General features: G+C 26.5%; 1 protein-coding gene across 6 annotated transcripts in view; it reads right to left on the bottom strand.

Moving 5' to 3' along the window:
- LOC111676401 (putative protein TPRXL) overlaps window positions 1-20,314 on the bottom strand; it is a 179,725-nt gene that overhangs the window by 36,286 nt on the left and 123,125 nt on the right. For 4 of the 6 annotated variants that reach the window (XM_046948695.1, XM_046948694.1, XM_046948696.1 and 1 more), the window contains exon 4: window positions 18,720-18,841. The exons of 1 other annotated variant lie outside the window; for it this stretch is intronic. In XM_046948695.1, the coding sequence (XP_046804651.1) occupies window positions 18,735-18,841 (107 nt within the window). In that variant the 3' untranslated portion in view covers window positions 18,720-18,734. Of the gene's footprint in view, window positions 1-7,148; window positions 7,577-18,719; window positions 18,842-20,314 lie in introns of those variants that run through there. One more of the 6 variants, XR_006940563.1, reaches the window with a different exon arrangement.

Here is a 20,314-nt window from a genome sequence, read left to right on the forward strand (position 1 = left end):
ATAAAGTTCTTTTATTTAAATATGGTATTAATTTGTTGAAATAAATATATAAATGTAAAAAAAAGAGAAGAGTTTTACATTAACACAAGGTCATACTAGTCTTTTAATATGTTTCAATACTCTACATGTAAATGAAATAATATTAATGCTCACAAAAGTAGGCAATAAAATATACTAATGATCAAGGCAGGTTAAAAAAATATTCAAATAATTAATTAAAAATAATAAATTAAATTAACTTTTTATTAATTTCTCTTTAAAATTGTGCAATATTACTATTTCATCCTAAAACTAGGCAACAGTTTTTGCTTCTGAAGAGATTTTTTACAACAGGATTTTTTACAACAGGGGAGTAGGGGAAGTTAAGTCTACTTCAAAGTTATTTATGTAGAATTTAAAAGTATTATTAGTGTTTGTAAGTGAAGTTTGATCTTTAAGTAAATTTCTGAAGGGGAGTTTGTATGGGGGCTAGGGACAAATGAAGCCCGATCATTACAAACATCGGTAGTGTCATTTAAGGTTCTATAAAACTAAGTATTGTCGACTTTTGTTGACATAATAGATCATTGAAATTAATTATAAGCCCAAAGACCCTATTTGAGGGGTATGGTTGTATGGCGGCTAGTCGAAATAATGAACCAATTTTAACCAATATAGGCTTCAATAGGCTTCGTCCTTAGGCCAAAAGAAGAGTGTGTGTCAAATTTTATCCAATTATCTTGAAATGGAAGGACGGACAAAGCTTTTTCGACTCAGAAAATGGTTCTAAGCCGATTGGTATACTTGAAGGTGGGTATAGGAATATTTTAGTATGTTACAAACATCAGCACAAACCCAATATACCCTCCCCACTAAAGTGGTGTAGGATATAATGATTCGAAAAAACCGGATTTTTTAATAATCGATTATTCGCAATTTTTACATTAATAAAAATGAAAGAAAATGAATTAACACATTTTACACAATATTTAAAAACAAAATTTTTAAAATTGACTTTAAAATTATTCGAATAATTGCAAAACCGGTTGTAAAATTAATCGATTAATTATCAAATAAAACTTAAATAATAACAGACTAAACTTTTAGGCCATACAATCATTAGAGGATACAATCATTATAATAATTTAAATAATCAAAAATCCGGTTTCTATATTAATCGAATAATCGATAAAATTGGTTGAATAATTATAAATATAATCCTGGAGAAGACCGTTTAACTACTTTTACAGCCTAAAGGAGTTTTTTAAACAATTTCTTAAAGAACTGAATAATATTAACATTTCAGCCTAATTATAGGCAACAATTTCTTTAAGAAAAACGTTTAAACAAAGAAAATTATAATTTTTTAAATAAACTGTTTCCTTTATTTAGATTGTTGGAAAACCCGGTTTTATTCGAATTTAAATTTAAAAACTTTTAAATTCTCCGCTAAAAAACCTGTATTTTCTTAGATTATTCGAAAAACCGGTTTTCACTCAAGCGATTATTCGTTTTTCTAACATCAATTAAATAGTAATTTTAGTTAGAGAAACAATTTACAAAAAAATTTATTAAAAATTTGCAAATTAAACTTCAATTTTATGTGAATATTTTATTTAACCGGATTTTATGTTAATCGATTAATCGTAAAAAGAACGTTTAATAAAGCAAATAAAAGCACCGCAATAATTTTTTTTAATTTTTAAAACTTTTTAGAAGAATTTTCTTAAATTTTGAAAAATGTTTACTTATCAGCCTAATAGTAGGCAACAGTTTCTTTATTTAACCTTTAAACAACATGGAGAAATATTAATTTTAAAATGAACTGCAAATATAAAGTCAAGAACTATTTAAAACCAAAAATTTATTGAATTTTTGGGTTATGTTAAAAAATTATTCAAATAATCTTTAACCCGGGTTTTTAATTAAAAGATTAATCACAAAAAAGAGTTTCAAAAATAAAAAAAAAAAAATAAAAACAATTCCATGTGTAAACATTGAACAGTTGTTTTAATCATTTTCTTTAAAATTTTTATAACATTTTCTTCTCAGCCTGAAAATAGGCAATGATTACTTTATTAAATCTTCAAAAATTCAGGAATAAGTAAAATGTTCATATAATCTATGCAGTGAAAGTTGGAAAACACTAACCTTTATGCATAGATTATAATTAAGAAACGATTATTCGGCAAACCTGTTGTGCGCTCCTTAACCAGTGTCTCAGGTGGGAATCGAACCCACCACCTCCGGTCTACCAGACTAGAACACTAGAACCTACCGGAGGCCAAAAAATCTTTAAAAAAATCTACAGAATCAATACCAAAACGGGATTATTTAACATTTTAGTTTTCTTTTACAAAGTTTTTAAAAAACCTACATTTTTTCCTTTTAAGCCTTAAAATATGCCATAGTTTTGCTCTTGAAGTGCTAAAAGTATTTAAAAATAAAAAAGGTCCTTTCTTCAGCTGTTTTTTTATAAACCCTCGCTGAAAATATTTTAAACTAATTACGTTTTTGTTATTATAATAACTAAATGAAATTGACAGACAACATAATTAAAATTTCAGTAAAAAAATATATTTTCCTCACTAACTAATGGACAATATTTTTTGCTTTAAAGTTCAATGAGAAGTCACAAAAAGTAAAGCATACAATTTGGCGGTCGTTATTAAATAAACTATCATTATTACGTATAACCAAGACAACTAAGCATAAAGAGAAATGGGGAAACAAAGAGAGAGAATGAGAGTGAGAGAGAGAGGGACTTTTATAAATTGTCAATAAATAGCAAAGACTTCAATTAGAAATAAATAAACTTTGAAAGTTAGTTACACAAACAAGTTTTTGACAACAAATGTTGTTGTTTTTGTTCTCTTTTTTTCTTTTTTGTCATTCTTCTACGAAATTAGTCTAATGTCTGGTAATGTAAGGAAAAACAAGTCAATAAGAGAAATTTTATATTTAATATTAAGAAAAAGTAAAATGGCAACAAATGTTTACGAAAAAATAAAATTGAAATTTCTATAAAAAAACATTTTATTTTTTTTTTTTCTTAAGGGTTTCAGCGTATATTGAACCATAATAAACAGCAGACATACAGAGTTCAATAATAACACAACAACAATGATAACAATAAAGAAAATGTATTAAAAGAAATTATTGCAAAAGAAAAAAAAAACAAAAATATACTAAAAGAATAAAAAATACCAACATTTAGGAACATATTCATAACACTTTAACAAAGGTTTATAAGACAAATTAATATTAAAAAAAATTTGCTGTATAAACCTATGATAAATTTTTATGAATAAGACAGTTGGTTAATGTGGGTGTTTTAGTAATAAAATTTTAGAAATTGTCTGTCTAAAGGTTGTTATTTAAAATAAACACAATAAAAGTTTCAAATTTTGTTGATTTTATTTAGAAATAAAAGCGAGGAGGTATAGGGGGAGTTCTGAAAATAAATGGCTATTAAGGGAAAAAAGGTACTTTTTTTGGTAAATAAGCAAAAGAGTAATGTAAAGCGAAGATAGTAAAGGAGTTTAAGGTTAAAAGTAGTTATGAATAAGTAAGAAGCTATAGTAGGGCGAGGCCGATCATATAATACCCTACACCTTTTTACAAAAATAAAATGTGATTTAATTAGAATTGCGCCTTGACTCAGATTTACATACTTTAGCCGTTTATTTTTGAATAAAATTGTGGACATTTAAGTGAAATTTCGATGGGGACTTTTCAGTGGGGGCTAGGGTCATATAAGGACCTAATATAATAGAATTCGTGAGGGTTGTCAAGTCTAGTATAGAACATGGTTTTGCAGCTTTTTATCGAGATATGAGTATATTAAACAAAATAATGAACTTAAAAGTCCTATCCGACGGTTTCAGTTATATGGGGGTTAGGTAAACTAATGGACCGATATAAACCATTTTCAACAGGCTTCATCTACGATACCATAAAAGATCATGTGCCAAATTTCATTGGATTATCTCCAAAATTGCGACCTGTAGTTTGTTTACAAGATTTACAAGCCCTATTTGGGGGTTCAGTTGTATGGGGTCTTGGTAAAATAATGGGCCGATGTTAACCAATAGGGTTCGTCCCTGGGACAATAGAAGATCAAGGTTTACATGGACGGAGGGACAGACGGACGGAAGGACAGACGGACGGACATAGCTAAATCGACTCAGAAAATGATTCTGATTGGTATACTTTAAGGTGACCATTGTTATTGTGCGTTACAAACATCTGCACAAACCCAATATACCCTTTTTACTAAAGTGGTGTTGGGTATAAAAAGTTAATTTTATTATTTAAAAAAAATATTTGCTGAAAAGTTGTTTTCAACAAAAAGGACCTTTCAGCTGACATAAAAAACAGCTCAGCTAAGTAATTTAAAGAAAACTAAAAAAATTATGCATTTTACTGCAAAAGGCTTAATTCAGCTGCTAATATTTACAATTCAGCTGAATGTTACTAAATGAAAATAATATATTAGTATTAGTATATGTTACAAAACTTAATTCAGCTAATGAAATGTGTAATTCAGCTAAATAAATTCAAAAAAAAATTAAGCTAAAGATATTTACAATTCAAAATTTTAATTTTGTATGAAAAACCTTTATGGTTAATATTTTTACAATTCAGAAAAGTAATTTTAAAAGAAAACTTAAGAATATTTCTATTTTATAGAAAATATTTAATATATATAGTGATTTATACAATTCAGCTATTTTTTAATAGTCAATCTCAAATTTGCTTTTCAAAAAGTTAAAAACTTTATTTAGCTGATTAATTTTTTAATTCGGTGGAATTCAAATAGTATATTTTTATTCAAATTATCTAATTCAGCTGAATAGGCCTTTCTAATTCAGCCCGAATAGGCCTTGGAGGTGACACACCAATTCTGTGAAATAAATGTCTGGGTAAAATATGAAATTTTTACAATTCATCTAGCTGAATTTGCTATTCAGCAAAGTAACTTTCATAAAAACTTTAAACGAATAATAAGTGTCTTAATAATCCTTTTTGGTTAAATATTTTTAGGCTCAGCCCGAATAGACCCGATATACATAGATCTAATTCAGCGGAATAAATATCTGGGTAAAATATTAAATTTTTACAATTCAGCAAAGTAACTATCTTATAAAATCTCCATTAATTCTTTTAGGTTAAATATTTCTAGGCTCTTTAACATCGTAAGAATTTTAAGTTTGCCTTTTAAAAGTTCATATATAGTTTTCCGATTCTATAATGTATATAGTGCACACTCGATCCTTATAGTTAGTGGAGACGATTAAGCTATAAGTCTGTCCGTCTGTCTGAATGTCTTTTGACTTGAATTTTCTAAAAAAAAACCCTGTTATCTTTGATTCCGGTAGGTTAGTGGTTAGTGTTCTAGTCTGGTAGAACGGAGGTGGTGGGTTCGATTCCCACACCAGTGGCACTGGTAAAGAAGCGCACAAAAGATCCGATAGAGTACCAGATGTATTTCTTTAGATTTGATGTATATATGTACATCCTTCTTTCAAACTAACAAACTTTCTTCGATTCCAAATCTTCTATATTTCTATCAGACATATTTTCCAGAAGTTTGCTATATACAGGACTGTCACAGAATTTCATTCCGATTGAAAGTGGAATTAACTTTCCTAATTTTCTTCTTCAATAAAGGAAAATTACATATTTTTTGGAATGATACCACTTTACATTTTTAACGTGAAATTGACAATAGTTTAACGTTATTATTTTTTTAAGTTTTTTTATTTACAAGTTATAATTCCACTTTTGATCGGAATGGTATTTGTTCACAGGCCTTATAAAATCAACAAAATCGATTGATAAATAATCACAGATATAAGTAAAATTCTGCTCTTTAACCTCGTTCGAAGTATACGTTTGTTTTTAGAATTTTGTTTATATAATTTGTTTGATCTTTGTAGGATATAAATACTATATATAGCGGAATCGATTGTCCGTCCGTCTCTGTACGTCTTAATGTCTTTTGTCAGGAATTTTGTAAGGTTCTCGGTTATCTTTAAAATCCAAATCTAATGAAAACAACAACAATTGATTCACTTTTTATAGACTAGAAATTTAAGAAAACTACAACAACAACATAAGCTTTTGTACACATAATTTGTCATAATAAATGCCCGAAATCAGTTGAAAAAAAATATGAAAAAATTTTTTAAAATAAAAAATTTAAACTAAATTTTGGATGATTCTATATAAGATTCTTTACAATTACACGCCTGGTACCATATTGACATTAAACTTTTCAACAACATTCGTTGTCAAAGTATAATAAATACCAACGACAACATTCTGCAATGTTGACAACGCAACATTGTCGAAATCTAAGTTTTATATACATCCGTTGATTAAATGCTAATTAACGTGGTAAGCCAGCTATTGACAAACTATATGTTGAAAAATTTGACAACGTATGTTGTTGAAAAATTTGGTGTCAATGTGGTACCAGGAGTGTATATTTATTTTTTCCTCTGTTTACTGGTTCCAAACTAAATTTAGAAATTTTTTAAGATTTTGTTTCAGATTCGGCCAATTGCAAAAATTTCCAAACAAATCTCAAACGTGTACAATCTTTAGTCAGTTTTACACAAAGTATTGACAAAATATATATATTTCTGAATTGAGTAAGAATTTACTTTGTAGTATGTATGTATGAATGTTTGTTGTTATTATTTAACACAAAAATTTATTCCAAAGGTACAATAGTATGCAGGTCTGTGCATGTTTTTTTTCATTTATAAAAGAGATAAAAACTAAAAGCAAACCCAAAAAACCGTTAACTAAGAGAGCCTTTAAAAAGGCGCCTTTTCCCAATACACACAAACACACACTAACAAACACACTCAAACAAAATCTATGTAAATATAATAATAATAACAACAAGAAATGTTAGCAAAAAAAAATCAAACAGAAAAACAAGAGTAAAGAGCAAATATTTTTGCTTTATAATAAAAACTACAACAAAGTTAAAGTTTTCTGTTTTTGCAAAAAAAAAGGATATAAAGAAGAAAATTACTACAAGACACAAAATGTTAAAAGGAATTTGTGGAAAAAAAATTAATAAAAATTGTGTAAGAATTAAATAAAAACCCTTAACAACTTCAATATTGATTTATTAAATACAATTAAATTACTTTATTTTTTTGTTATAAATAAATTAAATTATTTCCTTCAATTATCAGCTGTTTACGTTTTAAATTTTTTCACTTTTTTTGAGGTTTATTTTTATACACTCGAGAGATTGTACTCCACACAAACAAGTACACATACACTTTAATAAATCACTTTTTATATTATTTGCAATTCTATTTATTTTTTTGTAAAATTACTTTTTATAAAAGAATTATATTTCTTTTTTAAAATATTTTTTCAAGTTTTTTTAATTAAACTTTTTTTTTAATATTTTTGCTTTTTAATTTTATAAATTTTTCCTTTAAATTTCTTTATATTTTGTTTTTTTTTACAGACAATTCAAATACTCTGTGTGTGAATATTTATTTATTATCAATCCGTTTAATACAACCGTATCAATTTAAAGTTTGCTGTTGACTAAAATCTTTGTTTCAGCATCCCTGCTTAAGTCTGGTCATGTTTTTCCACAAAAAAACACAAGATTGTAAAACAAGTACAAAATAAAAGCAAACAACTGGGAGAACAATAATAAAAAGAAGAACAAGATGAAAAAAACAGCATCTCAATCCAAGTATTTAATCTCTACTATCAAATACAGCATCCCTTAATAAAAGAGAGTGAAAGCTTGTTTGTCTCTCGAAATTAAAAAATATAATAAAGCTTTTTATTATCAAGTAATCAACAAACAAATGTACCGTTAGGAAATCTTTTTAACAATTGCTTGTCAGTTTTAGTAATAACAGCTAAAAAGCTTTATCATACACTCTCTCTCATTTACTTATGCAGTTTGTTTTGTTTTGCTTTATAAAATTTGCAATTGCGCATACGCTTAGAGTAACCAACAACAATTGCAAATGAAAGTTAATTCTAAAGAGAGTAAAGGAGTGTGTGTTTGTTTTGTAAAAGCCTCTATATTACAGGATTTGAGTAACGTTCTTTATACAGTGAGTGACAAACAATAAGTCGTAATTGGTGGCAAATGTTGTCCGTATTTATAATTCTTAAGCTTTTTTTCATGTTTATTAAGATTGTGAAGATAAGGAAACAGTTATTTTCAAAAAGGAATAAAGCTTTTACTGTTCTTCAAAAGGAGAAGAGTTAATCTTTATTGCTAGAAACCTTTTATGGTCTAGTATTTAGTCTAGTCGTTAGCATTGTCTTTAGTCTAGTCTATACTCTTGTCTAGTCTAGTCTATAGTTTAGTCTATAATCTAGTCTATAGTCTAGTCTATATTCTAGTCTATAGTCTAGTCTATAGTCTAGTCTATAAAATAGCATATAGTCTAGTCTATATTATAGCCTATATTGTAGTCTATAGTCTAGTATATAGTCTAGTCTAGTCTATAGTCTAGTTTATAGTCTAGTCTATAGTCTAGTCTATAGTCTAGTCTATAGTCTAGTCTATAGTCTAGTCTATAGTCTAGTCTATAGTCTAGTCTATAGTCTAGTCTATAGTCTAGTCTATAGTCTAGTCTATAGTCTAGTCTATAGTCTAGTCTATAGTCTAGTCTATAGTCTAGTCTATAGTCTAGTCTATGGTCTAGTCTATAGTCTAGTCTATAGACTAGTTTATAGTCTAGTCTATAGACTAGTTTATAGTCTAGTCTATAGACTAGTTTATAGTCTAGTCTATATATGAGTAGGTAAATTTGTGTTTTTAAAGAATGGTGTTAAAATGTTAATATATGTATGTTATTGTTTAAGTTTAGTATAATTTTTCCACAATTCATTTGGTTTTGTTTGCTGGTGGCCGTTACAAAAAAATAAATATTTTGTTTTTTTATAATTCTGAAAAAAACTTTCCTTAAGCAAAACACAATTTAGTAACTTAATCATATAAATATGACCTTTGAACTCAAATTTGTCTAAAAAAAATTAAATTTCGTACCAAGCACAGTACACAGAGAAGAAATCTTTACAGGGAAGAGATAAGAAAACAAATTTACAAAAAATTAAAAAGCATTATAAATAATTAAAATTTATTAAATTGGCGGCGGCATTTTTCAATAAAAAAAAAGTTCAAACAAAAAAAATCTGCCATTTATTAAATAGGAAATTTTTTTTAGTTTAACAACTCAATAAATTTGTTATTAAAACGTAATTAAAATGATAAGATTTTATAAAATATAGTAACAAAATAGACACAACATTGACACAAAACTATATTTATTTAAATGATTTATTATTTATGAGATTTTAAATAGAAAATATTATCAAATAGCCAACAACTACAACTACAAGTACAAAAGTATGTAAATATTTAAATAATAACAAATGTCGTGCATTTTAAGATTCTTATCACGTTTGCAAACACATTTTCAATATTATTTTACAACAAAAAGTGTAATCTGTTTTAAATTTCAATGGCGTTTAGATTGTCATTTCTTTTTTTCCTTTTTCAAACTAACTACACATGTGTATGGATGTACATATGTACGTGTAGGCAGCAGGATAAGTGTGTAAGAAAATTTAGGTCTCAGCTTGCAGTTTTGTTGATTCTGTGAGTTGGTTTGTTTTTGTTTTTTTTTTTCCTTTACAGACTCTTGCACTTGACTGCATTAAAAGTATCATTATCTTGATTTTCAACATCATCATCATCATGCTGCCCCTCCCCCTTGCCCACCATCTCCTTTAAGTTTTAATCTCTATAACTGCCTTTAAAAGTGTTTTGCAATCATATGCTACGTTTAGTCTCTGTCATTTGTGTCACAGTCATTGTCACTGTCACTTACACTATGGGGCGACTTTTATCCTTGGCTGGTTATTTCCTTGACATCCAAATCGTTTAAATAATAAAGAAAAAAAAGAAAGAATAAACGAAATGCAAACTAAAAATCATGTGAAAAAATTGTCATGCAATATACAAACATGCACACACACACAGACTCGAGCACTTAATATCCTTCCTTATCCTTTTGTCCCTCTCCCCATCTTAACTCTTTATTTACTTAAACATGCAAAATGTTTTAAACTGGAAAGGGTTGGATGGAATACATATAAGAAGATGATGACTTTTAGAAGCCGGCTATAAGTAGCACTTAAAAAATAAAACTGTTTGCTGTATGTAGAATAGACAGACCGACAGACATAGAGAACTAGAGAATTATGACAGTTTTGTAATACTAGACCCACGTGTTGTTGTTGTTATTGTTGCAGTTGCTATGACATGTTTAGTGTGTTTGTGTTTGAAGTAAAGTCTATGGCAAACATTGTTGGAATGTTGGCAAAACGATTTGCAAGATTGTTTGCATATCGCTATGTTTGTTGGTTAAAAAAAGAACACATTACGAAAAGGAATATTAAAGATTAAGGACATTTTTTTAAAGTTGAAAATTTTAAGAAAAATTTTCATCAAAAAATTTTCATCAAAAATTTTTTCTTGGGAAAAATGAGAAGAGTTTATTTTCAAGGCCAAAAGCGTTGTTTAAGTTCATGAAGTTTTTTAATAGATTTTAGTTAATTAATGAATAAGAAGTGATTTCTTTTTTTTGAGTGAGAACAGTTTTTTGAGAACACATTTTTTTATAAAGTGGGGAGAGTTTATTTTGAAACTTATAAAACATTTCAAAAGTTTAAGGAATTTTTACAACATTTTTCGCGAATTTTGAAAAACATTTTGTCATGAACTTGTTATTGTTTTTTTCATATAGTGGGAATAGTTTATTTTTAAAGCTTGAAATAACTTTGTGAAAATTAAAGAATTTTCCATGATTTTTAAAGAAAATTTTAGGTAAGAAGTGTTTGTTATAAAGTGGGGACAGTTTTTAATAACTTTAAGTTTTTTTTCAAGGTAAAGTCACAAGAAATGTTCAAAAAAATAATGGATGAGAATACTTTTTAATAAAGTGGGATCAGTTGTTTTGTTTACAAAATGAGAAGATTTTAATTTTAAAACATATAAAAGGTTTGAGTAAACTTAATTATCTTTTTCGCAATTTTTTGAAGCAAAGGAAAGAGTTTTAGAAAATGGTGGGAACAGTTTTATGTAAAAGAAGGAAGAGTTTTTATTTAAAGAGTGAAACGGTTTGTTTAAGAAATTTTTACAATTGTGCATAAAATTTAAAGAATATTATAGGTGGGAAGAGTTTAATAGATTTTTTTAAATTAAAAGAAAATTATTGATGGGAAGGGTTGTAAGGGTTGAAATTTAAAGAAAATTATAAATGGAAAGAGTTTTCAATGAAGTGGAAACAGTTTTTTATGAAAAGAATAGGTGGAGAAATTTTCTTAAAATTTTGAACATAATTATCGGTGGGAAGAGTTTTAAAACAAATTGGGAATGGGAAGAGTTTTATTAGACATTTTGAGAAAATCTAAAGAATTATATGGAACAGTTTTTTATCATCTATAAAAAATGGGTGGAGAAATTTCCCTTGAATTTTAAACAAAATTATGGATGGCAAGAGATTGAGAACTGGTTGGGAATAGTTTAATGTAAAGCTAAAGAGTTGTTTGTGGAATAGTATGTTTTAGACATTTTTGTACTTTTCCACGAAATTAAAAGAATGTTATGGATGGGAAGAGTTTTATAGACATTTTGAGGAAATCTAAAGAATTTTATGGATGGGAAGAGTTTTCAATAAAGTAGAAAGTAGTTTTTTTTTGTAAAAGAATAGTTTTAGAAATTTTTCTTTAATTTTAATAGTTTTTATGTAAACGTGGAGTTTACATAAAAAAAGCAAAATAAAGTTTATTTTCAAGACGTGAAACTTTCCAACTTTACTTTAATGTAATTTAACATTTTTGCAAATATTTCTAATAAGAACAGTTCATTAAATAAGAGGAAAAATATGTAGTTTTTTTCCATAAGAAATGGAAAAATATTTTTTATGACATTTAGGGTGAGAAGAGTTTTTCATAATCTAAGAACAGTTACTTAAACAAGTGAAAAAAGTTTAGTTTTAAGGAGGAAACAATTTTATTAAAAGCTGTAGATAATTTGAAAGCAATTAAGGATGTCAAGAGTTTATTTTTTCAAGAAATAAGAAAAAAAGTTGTCGGTAACAGTGGGAAGAGATAACTGAAATTGTTGTCCGTGAAACTTATTTATGAAAGTGTTAACAGTTTTTTTATATTTTTAATAAATATTTATTCTTTAATAAAACTTTTTTTAATTTATAAATTTCAAAACTGTTAATTTTGTTTTTATATAAAAAAATATTGTTCCCATTTTTTTTTTTAAATTACGTCTTAAATTTGCAACAAATTACAATTTACGCATTTCCTTACAAAAAAAAAGAAATTACGTTTTACAACAAAATATAAAGCAAAAAAAAACTTTTAATTTTTTTTTGTTTACAAACAATGAGTTGATGAGTTACTTTGTTCTCATTATTTTTGTATTTCCATCACTAGGTCAGTATTTGATTTCTATCAGCAAAGGCTTTGTGTTTATATATGTGTGTGTGTGTGTTTCTTTTAAACAAATTGTTCGCCCTTATCAAAAAAATAACCAGACATATGAAATTGAAAAAAAAAATGTTTAAACTAAAATTAAGAAAAACTTAAAAATAATATAAAGCAAAGCGCAGTTGATTTAATCAAATTTAAACTAAAATATAACAACAACAAAAGAACACAGATAAGCTTGCAAAAAAATGCAATTTTAAAAGAAATGGGTTTTCCGTTTAGTATAAAAATTCCCCTAAATAAAAGAAATCCAAAAAAGAGGTTTTTGAACTGTGACTTTAAAAAAATTATACAAAATTTTATTTTAATGTTTTTGTTAACCCATTAAAAACAGCAGGATACAACAAGAAACAAATAAAATCTTGCTATTCCATCAATTAAATATACATATATCTTTGGGGTCATTTTAAATCTTAGAAGCCTTTAAAGGGTTAATAAATATTAAAGTAGAAAAAATTCATGCTTCAAAAGTTTAAAATTTATTTTAATATAATGCAACTAACTAAATTAAAGTAGGTTAATAACAAGGCAAAAAATAAAAATAAAGTAAGAATTTATAGTGGCACAAGGTCGACCATATGATACTCTATATTAGTGATTATGTTAAAAAAAAGTTGAATATTCTTTTAATAATAAAGCTTTCATTTACAAAAATTTTAACAATTTATAGACAAAAAAAGGGGATTTTCTAAAAGAGGTGTTATATGAGGGGGGTCGGGGTAGGGGGTAGTTGGTGGTTAGTGTTTCATAACATGGACCTATCCTTATAAAATTTAGTACAGAGATTAACATCTACATTAAAGTTATTTATGTATTTAGTAAATTATGTAAATTTTCAACTCATTTTCTGAAAGGAGAATTTCTATGGGGGCTAGGGTCAAATGAGGTGAGATCTTTAAGAAAATCCATATCAGTATCATTTACACTTATACTAAGTTTTGCCGATTTTTTAGAAAAATACGAGAACATTTAAAATAATTATAAGTTAAAAGTGCCTTCGGATTTTAGGGGTACGGTTTTAGGGGGGACTGTTGACCGATTTTTTCAACAGTCTTCGCTCTTAGGTCCATAGAAGAGTATGTGGCAAATTTTAAATTAAATTATCTTAAAAATTTAAATCTTTAGAGTACCCACAAGGTTTACATAAACACACAGACGGATAGACAGACAAACAGACAGATGGACAGACATACAGACAGATGGACAGACAGACAGACAGACAGACTGACAAACAGACAGACATGCAGACAGACAGACGGACATACAGACAGACTGACAGACAGACATGCAGACAGACAGACGGACATACAGACAGACAGATAGACAGACAGACGGACATACAGATAGATGGACAGACATACAGACAGACGAACATAATCGATTCAGATGTTCTGAACCGATTGGTTTTCTTTAAGCTGATTGCAGGACCAATTTTTTTGGTGCTGTTACCAATATCAAACGTATAATGGTGTAGGGTAAAAAACAAAATTTAAAATTTTTTCTTTTCATAAAATTACGTTTTAATAAAAAAGCAAGTTTTAAGTGATAAAAAAAAACCAAAAGCATAATAAAATATTTAGTTTATGAAAGGAACAGGATGACAAACAAACAATTTGTAGTGAAAAAGTTTTTTATTTCATTTTTTGCTTAAAAATTTGATTGGAAAGACCAGGATTTTTTGGGAATTTTGCCAGAAGTTAAATCAGGTTCATTACAATAAAAAAAATATATTAAAGTTTTTAGCATAAAAAAATTTATGAAATTGAATTTTTTGTTAAAAAAAAAAATAAATAGAAACTACAAAAAGATGGAAAACTTTGAAAATGTTAAAAAACCCCAAAACAAGAATTTTGTTAAAAAATTTATAGAAAAAAACTTAAAACCTAAAAACCTCAATTTCTTGTTTAATAAAAAGTCTCAAGTCTCTACCATTTTTACTCCCCTTCGCATTGTTTTCTCCAATAGTTCTAGGTAAATTATTAAACTCAATTCCATTTTGTTACATACATTTATGTAACAACAATAGTTTCATTAATAATACTTTAGTTGCCATCATCTTGATCATTATCATCGCTTCCACAAATTTTACAAATGAAATCAAATGAAAACTTATTTTAATTATTTTCAACAGAATTGTATTTTTAAAATGTTATATTAATGTCAAAGAGAAAATAATACATTTTCACTTTTAGAAAAAAAGATGGTCTAGGTCGACCAAAGAATACATTACATTACCTAAAAGTGATTTAATTCCATAATAGATCGGCCGACATTTTAGTTAGTTAGTTCGAAATTCTTGACAAAATTTAATCAGTGATAAATTTGCATAAAAATTTAAAATTTTCAAAATGGATCAGTGATCATTATTTCAAAAAAATTCTTGATCTTGACCCATTATAACATATAAGTAAAATTGATCATGCATAAAAATTCGTAATAAGAATTGATTAACGATCATAACTTTTTAAAGTAATTGATTAAAGATCATTTTTTAACAAAAATAAAACAAAGATCAATATAAGCATAATGAATCATTGAACGAAAGTTTCTAGAACTAAAAGATCAAAACATAATAATTTCTAAACAAAACTAGATCACCGATCTAAAATAATTCTTTACAATATTTGATCAGTGATAAATTTTCATTAAAAATGGAAAAATTTTCGTTGATCTTAAGACAATATGATCACTAATCAGCTTTCTTAAGAAAATGCGATTTGTGATCAATTCCGCTTAGAAAATTTTATCAGTGATTAAATTTTATTAATGATCGTTTATCAATTTTTTCTAATAATTTTATTGGTGATAATTTTTTTTTTAGAAAATTCGATCGATGATCATTTTTGTTTGCATATTTTGATCAGTGACAAATTTTCTTAAAAAATTTCACTATCACATGATCACAAATCAGCTTTGTTATGGAAATTTGATCAGTGATCAATTTCGCTTAGAAAATATTCACTAATCATATTTTGATCAATTCGTTGATCAATATTATTCAGACAATATAATCAGTAATCAGCTTTGTTTAGAAAATTCGATCAGTGATCATATTCGCATAGTAAATATGATCGTTGTTTCAATTTTAATAAAAAAATTTGATCGTTTATAATTTTTTTCTAATAATTATGTTTGCGATAAAATTTCTCAAGAAAAATTGTTCATTGATCTATTTAAATTAGTTTTAAAAAATATTTGATCGGTGATAATTTTTTTTATTCAATTTGATCGGTGATCATTTTTCTTTACAAAATTTGATCAGTGATAAATTTTCATTAAAAGAATTTTAAAAAATTTTATCGGTGATCAATATTCTTTAAACAATATGATCACTAATTAACTTTGTAAAAAAATCCGATCAGTAATAAATTCCGCTTAGAAACTATGATTGTTGATTTCATTTTCTTAAAAAAATTTTACCGCTTTTCAATTTTTCTAATAATTTTGTCGGTGATCAGTTTTCTTTAGAAAATTTGATTGTCCGCCAAATTTTTCTTAAAGAAATTTTGATAAAATTTGATCAGTGATAAGGTAAACTTTATCAGTGATATATTTAAACAAAGTTTATTGCTGATCAATATTCCTTAGGCAATATGATCATAAATCAACATTGTTTAAAAAATTCGATTATCAATTCCGCTTAGAACATAAGATCGATTATTCAATTTTCTTTAAGCAAATTTAATCGTTTATCAATTCTTTAAAAAAAAATATTAATTACAATCAGTTGTAATTATTTCATCAGTGGCGAGCGATCATTATTCTTTATGATCGTAAATCAGCTTTGTTTAGAAAACTCTATCAGTGATCAGAAAACATGATTGATGATCATTTCTTTACAAAATATAGTCTATGATCAATTCCCATTTCAAATTTTGTTTGAATTTGAAGAAGTTATTGAAAAACTTTTACCCGATGATCAATTTTATTTACGATCTTTGATTGGTGATAAATTTTCTTACAAGAAAATTAATTTTAGATCGATTTTCTTTAGAAAGTTTGAGCAGCGATCAAGTTTCTTAAAAAATGCGATCAGTGTTGAATTTTTAAGAAAACATTTTATCTTTTTAATTATTTTTAAAATAAAAAATTGATTTCTGATCATCTTAATATGAAAAAATATAAATTTGAGTTAAATTCTAACCGCCTTATGCAAAAACGACTATTAAAGTTAACAATGGTTTACTGCGCACTTTTTCCATATAAAAACAGCTTTTAACATCCAGTGTTAACCTAATAATCGTTTTTGCATGAGGCGGTAAATCTTTTGTAAATTTCATTTCTGTTCATCCTTCTTCATCAATAGAATCACGTCTTCCTAATTTTCCCTTTATATTCATCATTTGACAAACATACAAATTATATTTTACACAAACTATCAATTTCCAAATGACGCACTATTTTTGAAAAGAATTATTTTAATAAGCTTATATAAAATGATTTGAAACTTTTGTAAGATTATGATTTCAAAGAATTTTCAAATAAAATGCAAGAAAGAAGGAAAAAAAGAAAAACAGAGAATTATTGAGAAATTACATACATAATACGAACAAAAGGAAATAATATAAATTTTAAAAAGAACAACTGCTTGTATTTAATAAGAATATATGCATAGAAGTATCGTAAAGTAGCATAATTAAGTTTCATAGAAAGCTTTCACTTGTAACAATTTTCAAAAACTGAACTTGTTTAAAAGTTTACTAAAATTAGTGGAGAAATGTAGCTAAATGCTTTATTTATTTTGCACTTTTCATTTAAAGCTTTTTTAGGAAACAAGCTTTTTAAAGAAAACTTAAAAATTAAAAAAAAACCTCGAAAAGCTTTTTAAAAGCTTAAGTTATTTTAACTGTTTTTAAAAGCTTTATTTATTAATTGAGAAATTAAAAGAAGAATATGTATCTGGTTTAAGATCACAAGATTTTCTTCCTATCAGTAGCTTGGAAATAAAGCTTTTGAAACTTGTGGAAGATCTAGCTCAAAGCTTTTAAAAGCTTTGTACAAGAAATACTTACTCTTAATTCATTAATAGAGAAATTAATAGGATAGGTATCTGGTTTAAGATCGCAAGAGTTCCTTATCATCAGTAGCTTGGAAATAAAGCTTTTGAAACTTGTGGGTGATCTAGATCAAAGCTTTTAAAAGCTTTGTACAAGAAATCCTTACTCTTTATTCATTAATTGAGAAATTAAAAGAAGGTTGGGTATCTGGTTTAATATCACAAGAATTCCTTACTATTAGTAGCTTGAAAATAAAGCTTTTGAAACTTGTGGGAGATCTAGATCAAAGCTTTTGCAGGCTTTTTACAATAAATCCTTATTATTTATTAATTAATTGAGAAATTAAAAGAAGGTTGGGTATCTGGTTTAAGATCACAAGAATTCCTTAACATCAGTAGCTTGGAAATAAAGCTTTTGAAATGTGTGGAAGATCTAGGAACAAAAGCTTTATTTTTAAAAGCTTTGTACAAGAAATCCTTTTGTTAATAAAACATAATAGCTGAAAACATATAAACATTACTCTTTTATAAATCTTTTATCCCTCCAAAGCTGATTAGCATTTTAAACCAGTTACCATAATACCAACGAAATATTGCAATGACCTTCCTTTGATAACAGAAATTAAGCTTCCTAATAACCTATAATTCTACACACAATATTTGGCTGATGTAATTTTCAATTTAATTTTCTTTAGCTCAAAAAAAAAATTCAATTAAAGCTGATGCAATTTTCAATTGGAAACAAACATGAAAACTAGATTCGGCAAACGGCAAAAGTGATCTGTAGTTAAAAAAAACACACACACACATACACACAAGAAACCATAAAAGGTCAACGCGTCAAACAATGATTAAAGACAAAACTAAAAATTGGCTAAAAACTTTTGTCAGACTTTAGCTACTTTAGTGGCAAAATGAACATATTTTCATACCATACATAATGAAAGTGAAAATGTATGCCACACTCAGTATTTTTTATGATAAAACGAACCAATTACAATGAACTAGTTTTTGTTTTTTATTTTTAGTTTTCATGTTTAATGTGCAACATTGAATTGAAAACATGATGCAAGTTTTACGCAAAATTACTTCAATCAAGAGGAAGTTTTATTAGTTTAGGAATTTAATTGGTTTGACTACTGTTGGGGTTTAGATAAAAATTGTTTAATTATCAAACAAATTTTTAACATTTTTCGCTTACCATTTTCATCAGCTGAAGTATTAAATAAAAAATAAAATTTAATACTTTTTGTTTCAATATATTTAAATAGAATGAGGGGGAAAACATACCTGGAAAAAGAAGAGAAATAGAAAAGAAAAAAATTATTAATTTGAAAGTACAAGAAATAAATTATCATTAAAACTACTTAATGATCGACCGGATAATCATTAATAAGTCGATAGATTTTTCTAAAGAAAAATGTTTTTTTGTTCTAGATTTTTCTAAAGAAAAATGTTCATCGATCATATTTTCTTAAGAAAAGCGATCAACGATCATATAAAACCTAAACCGACCAGGAAAATTGATCGATGATCTTCTCTAAATTGATCGCCAATCACATTTTTCTATAAAATATGATCAACGATCAAACGATCAAAGAAAAGTAACGAATATATTTTCAAAAAAAATTTAAAACTTTCTAAGAAAAAAAAATTTCAAAACTTTCTAAGAAAAAATGGTTTGAAGAAAAAAAAATTTCAAAACTTTCTAAGAAAAAATGGTTTGAAGAACATTCGCTCCAATTTCCCAGGAACATTGATCGCCGATCACATTTTTCTATAAAATATGATCAACGGTCGATGAAATTTTCAAAAAATCACAAAACTTTCAAATAAAGAAAAAGGGTTTGAAGAAAATTCGTTCCAATTTCCCAGGAAAATTGATCGACGATCTTTTCTAAATTGATCGGCGATCACATTTTTCAATAGAATAAGATCAATGATCGATCATGGAAGGAAGAAAAATGCTTTGATGAAAATTTGTTCCAATTTCCCAGGAAAATTGATAGACGATATTTTCTAAATTGATCGCCGATCACAATCTTTTATAAAATATGATCAACCATCGATTATATTAAAAAAAAAACATACAAAACTTTCTAATGAAGAAAAAAGGATTTGAAGAAAATTAATTATCGATAAAATTGTGCAGCGATCAAAATTATTAAATTTAAATTTATCATCTATCAAAAGTTTCTAAAGAAAATTACGTTCCGATCTCAAATATTTAAAAAAATGTATAAACGATTTAGTTTTAATCAAAATTGAAATAAAAAAAACGAATAAGATCAATATTCTAGAGAAAATTAAATAATTTTCTTAGGAAGAAATTTTTTGGAAAATAACTGACGCGATCTTATCAAAATTGATAAATTGATTATAATATTTATAATGAAATTTCATTACACATCATAATAAGGTAAGAAAATGTATCGTTTAATCTAAATAAAACCGATCACAGATCTTATAGAATTCTTCGAAAAACTGATTAACGATCACATGTTTTAAACAAAATTAATCAACATTTCTAAATAATAAGAAAAATGTTGAATAAAAGACAAATTTTCGATAGAAAATTAATGATTTATTTATTATGTGTAAAGAAAATTTATCATTGATCACAATTTTTAAAGAAAAAGATTGTTTTTAAAGAAGTTTGATCACAGATCAAATAATCTTCATTAAACTTTCTAAATAGAAACGATCATCGATTTAAAGCTTTTAAACAAATTAGATCAACAACCTTAATTTAAAATGAAAATC

The sequence above is a fragment of the Lucilia cuprina genome, chromosome 4 (assembly GCF_022045245.1).
Source record: "Lucilia cuprina isolate Lc7/37 chromosome 4, ASM2204524v1, whole genome shotgun sequence".
Lineage (NCBI taxonomy): Eukaryota > Metazoa > Arthropoda > Insecta > Diptera > Calliphoridae > Lucilia > Lucilia cuprina.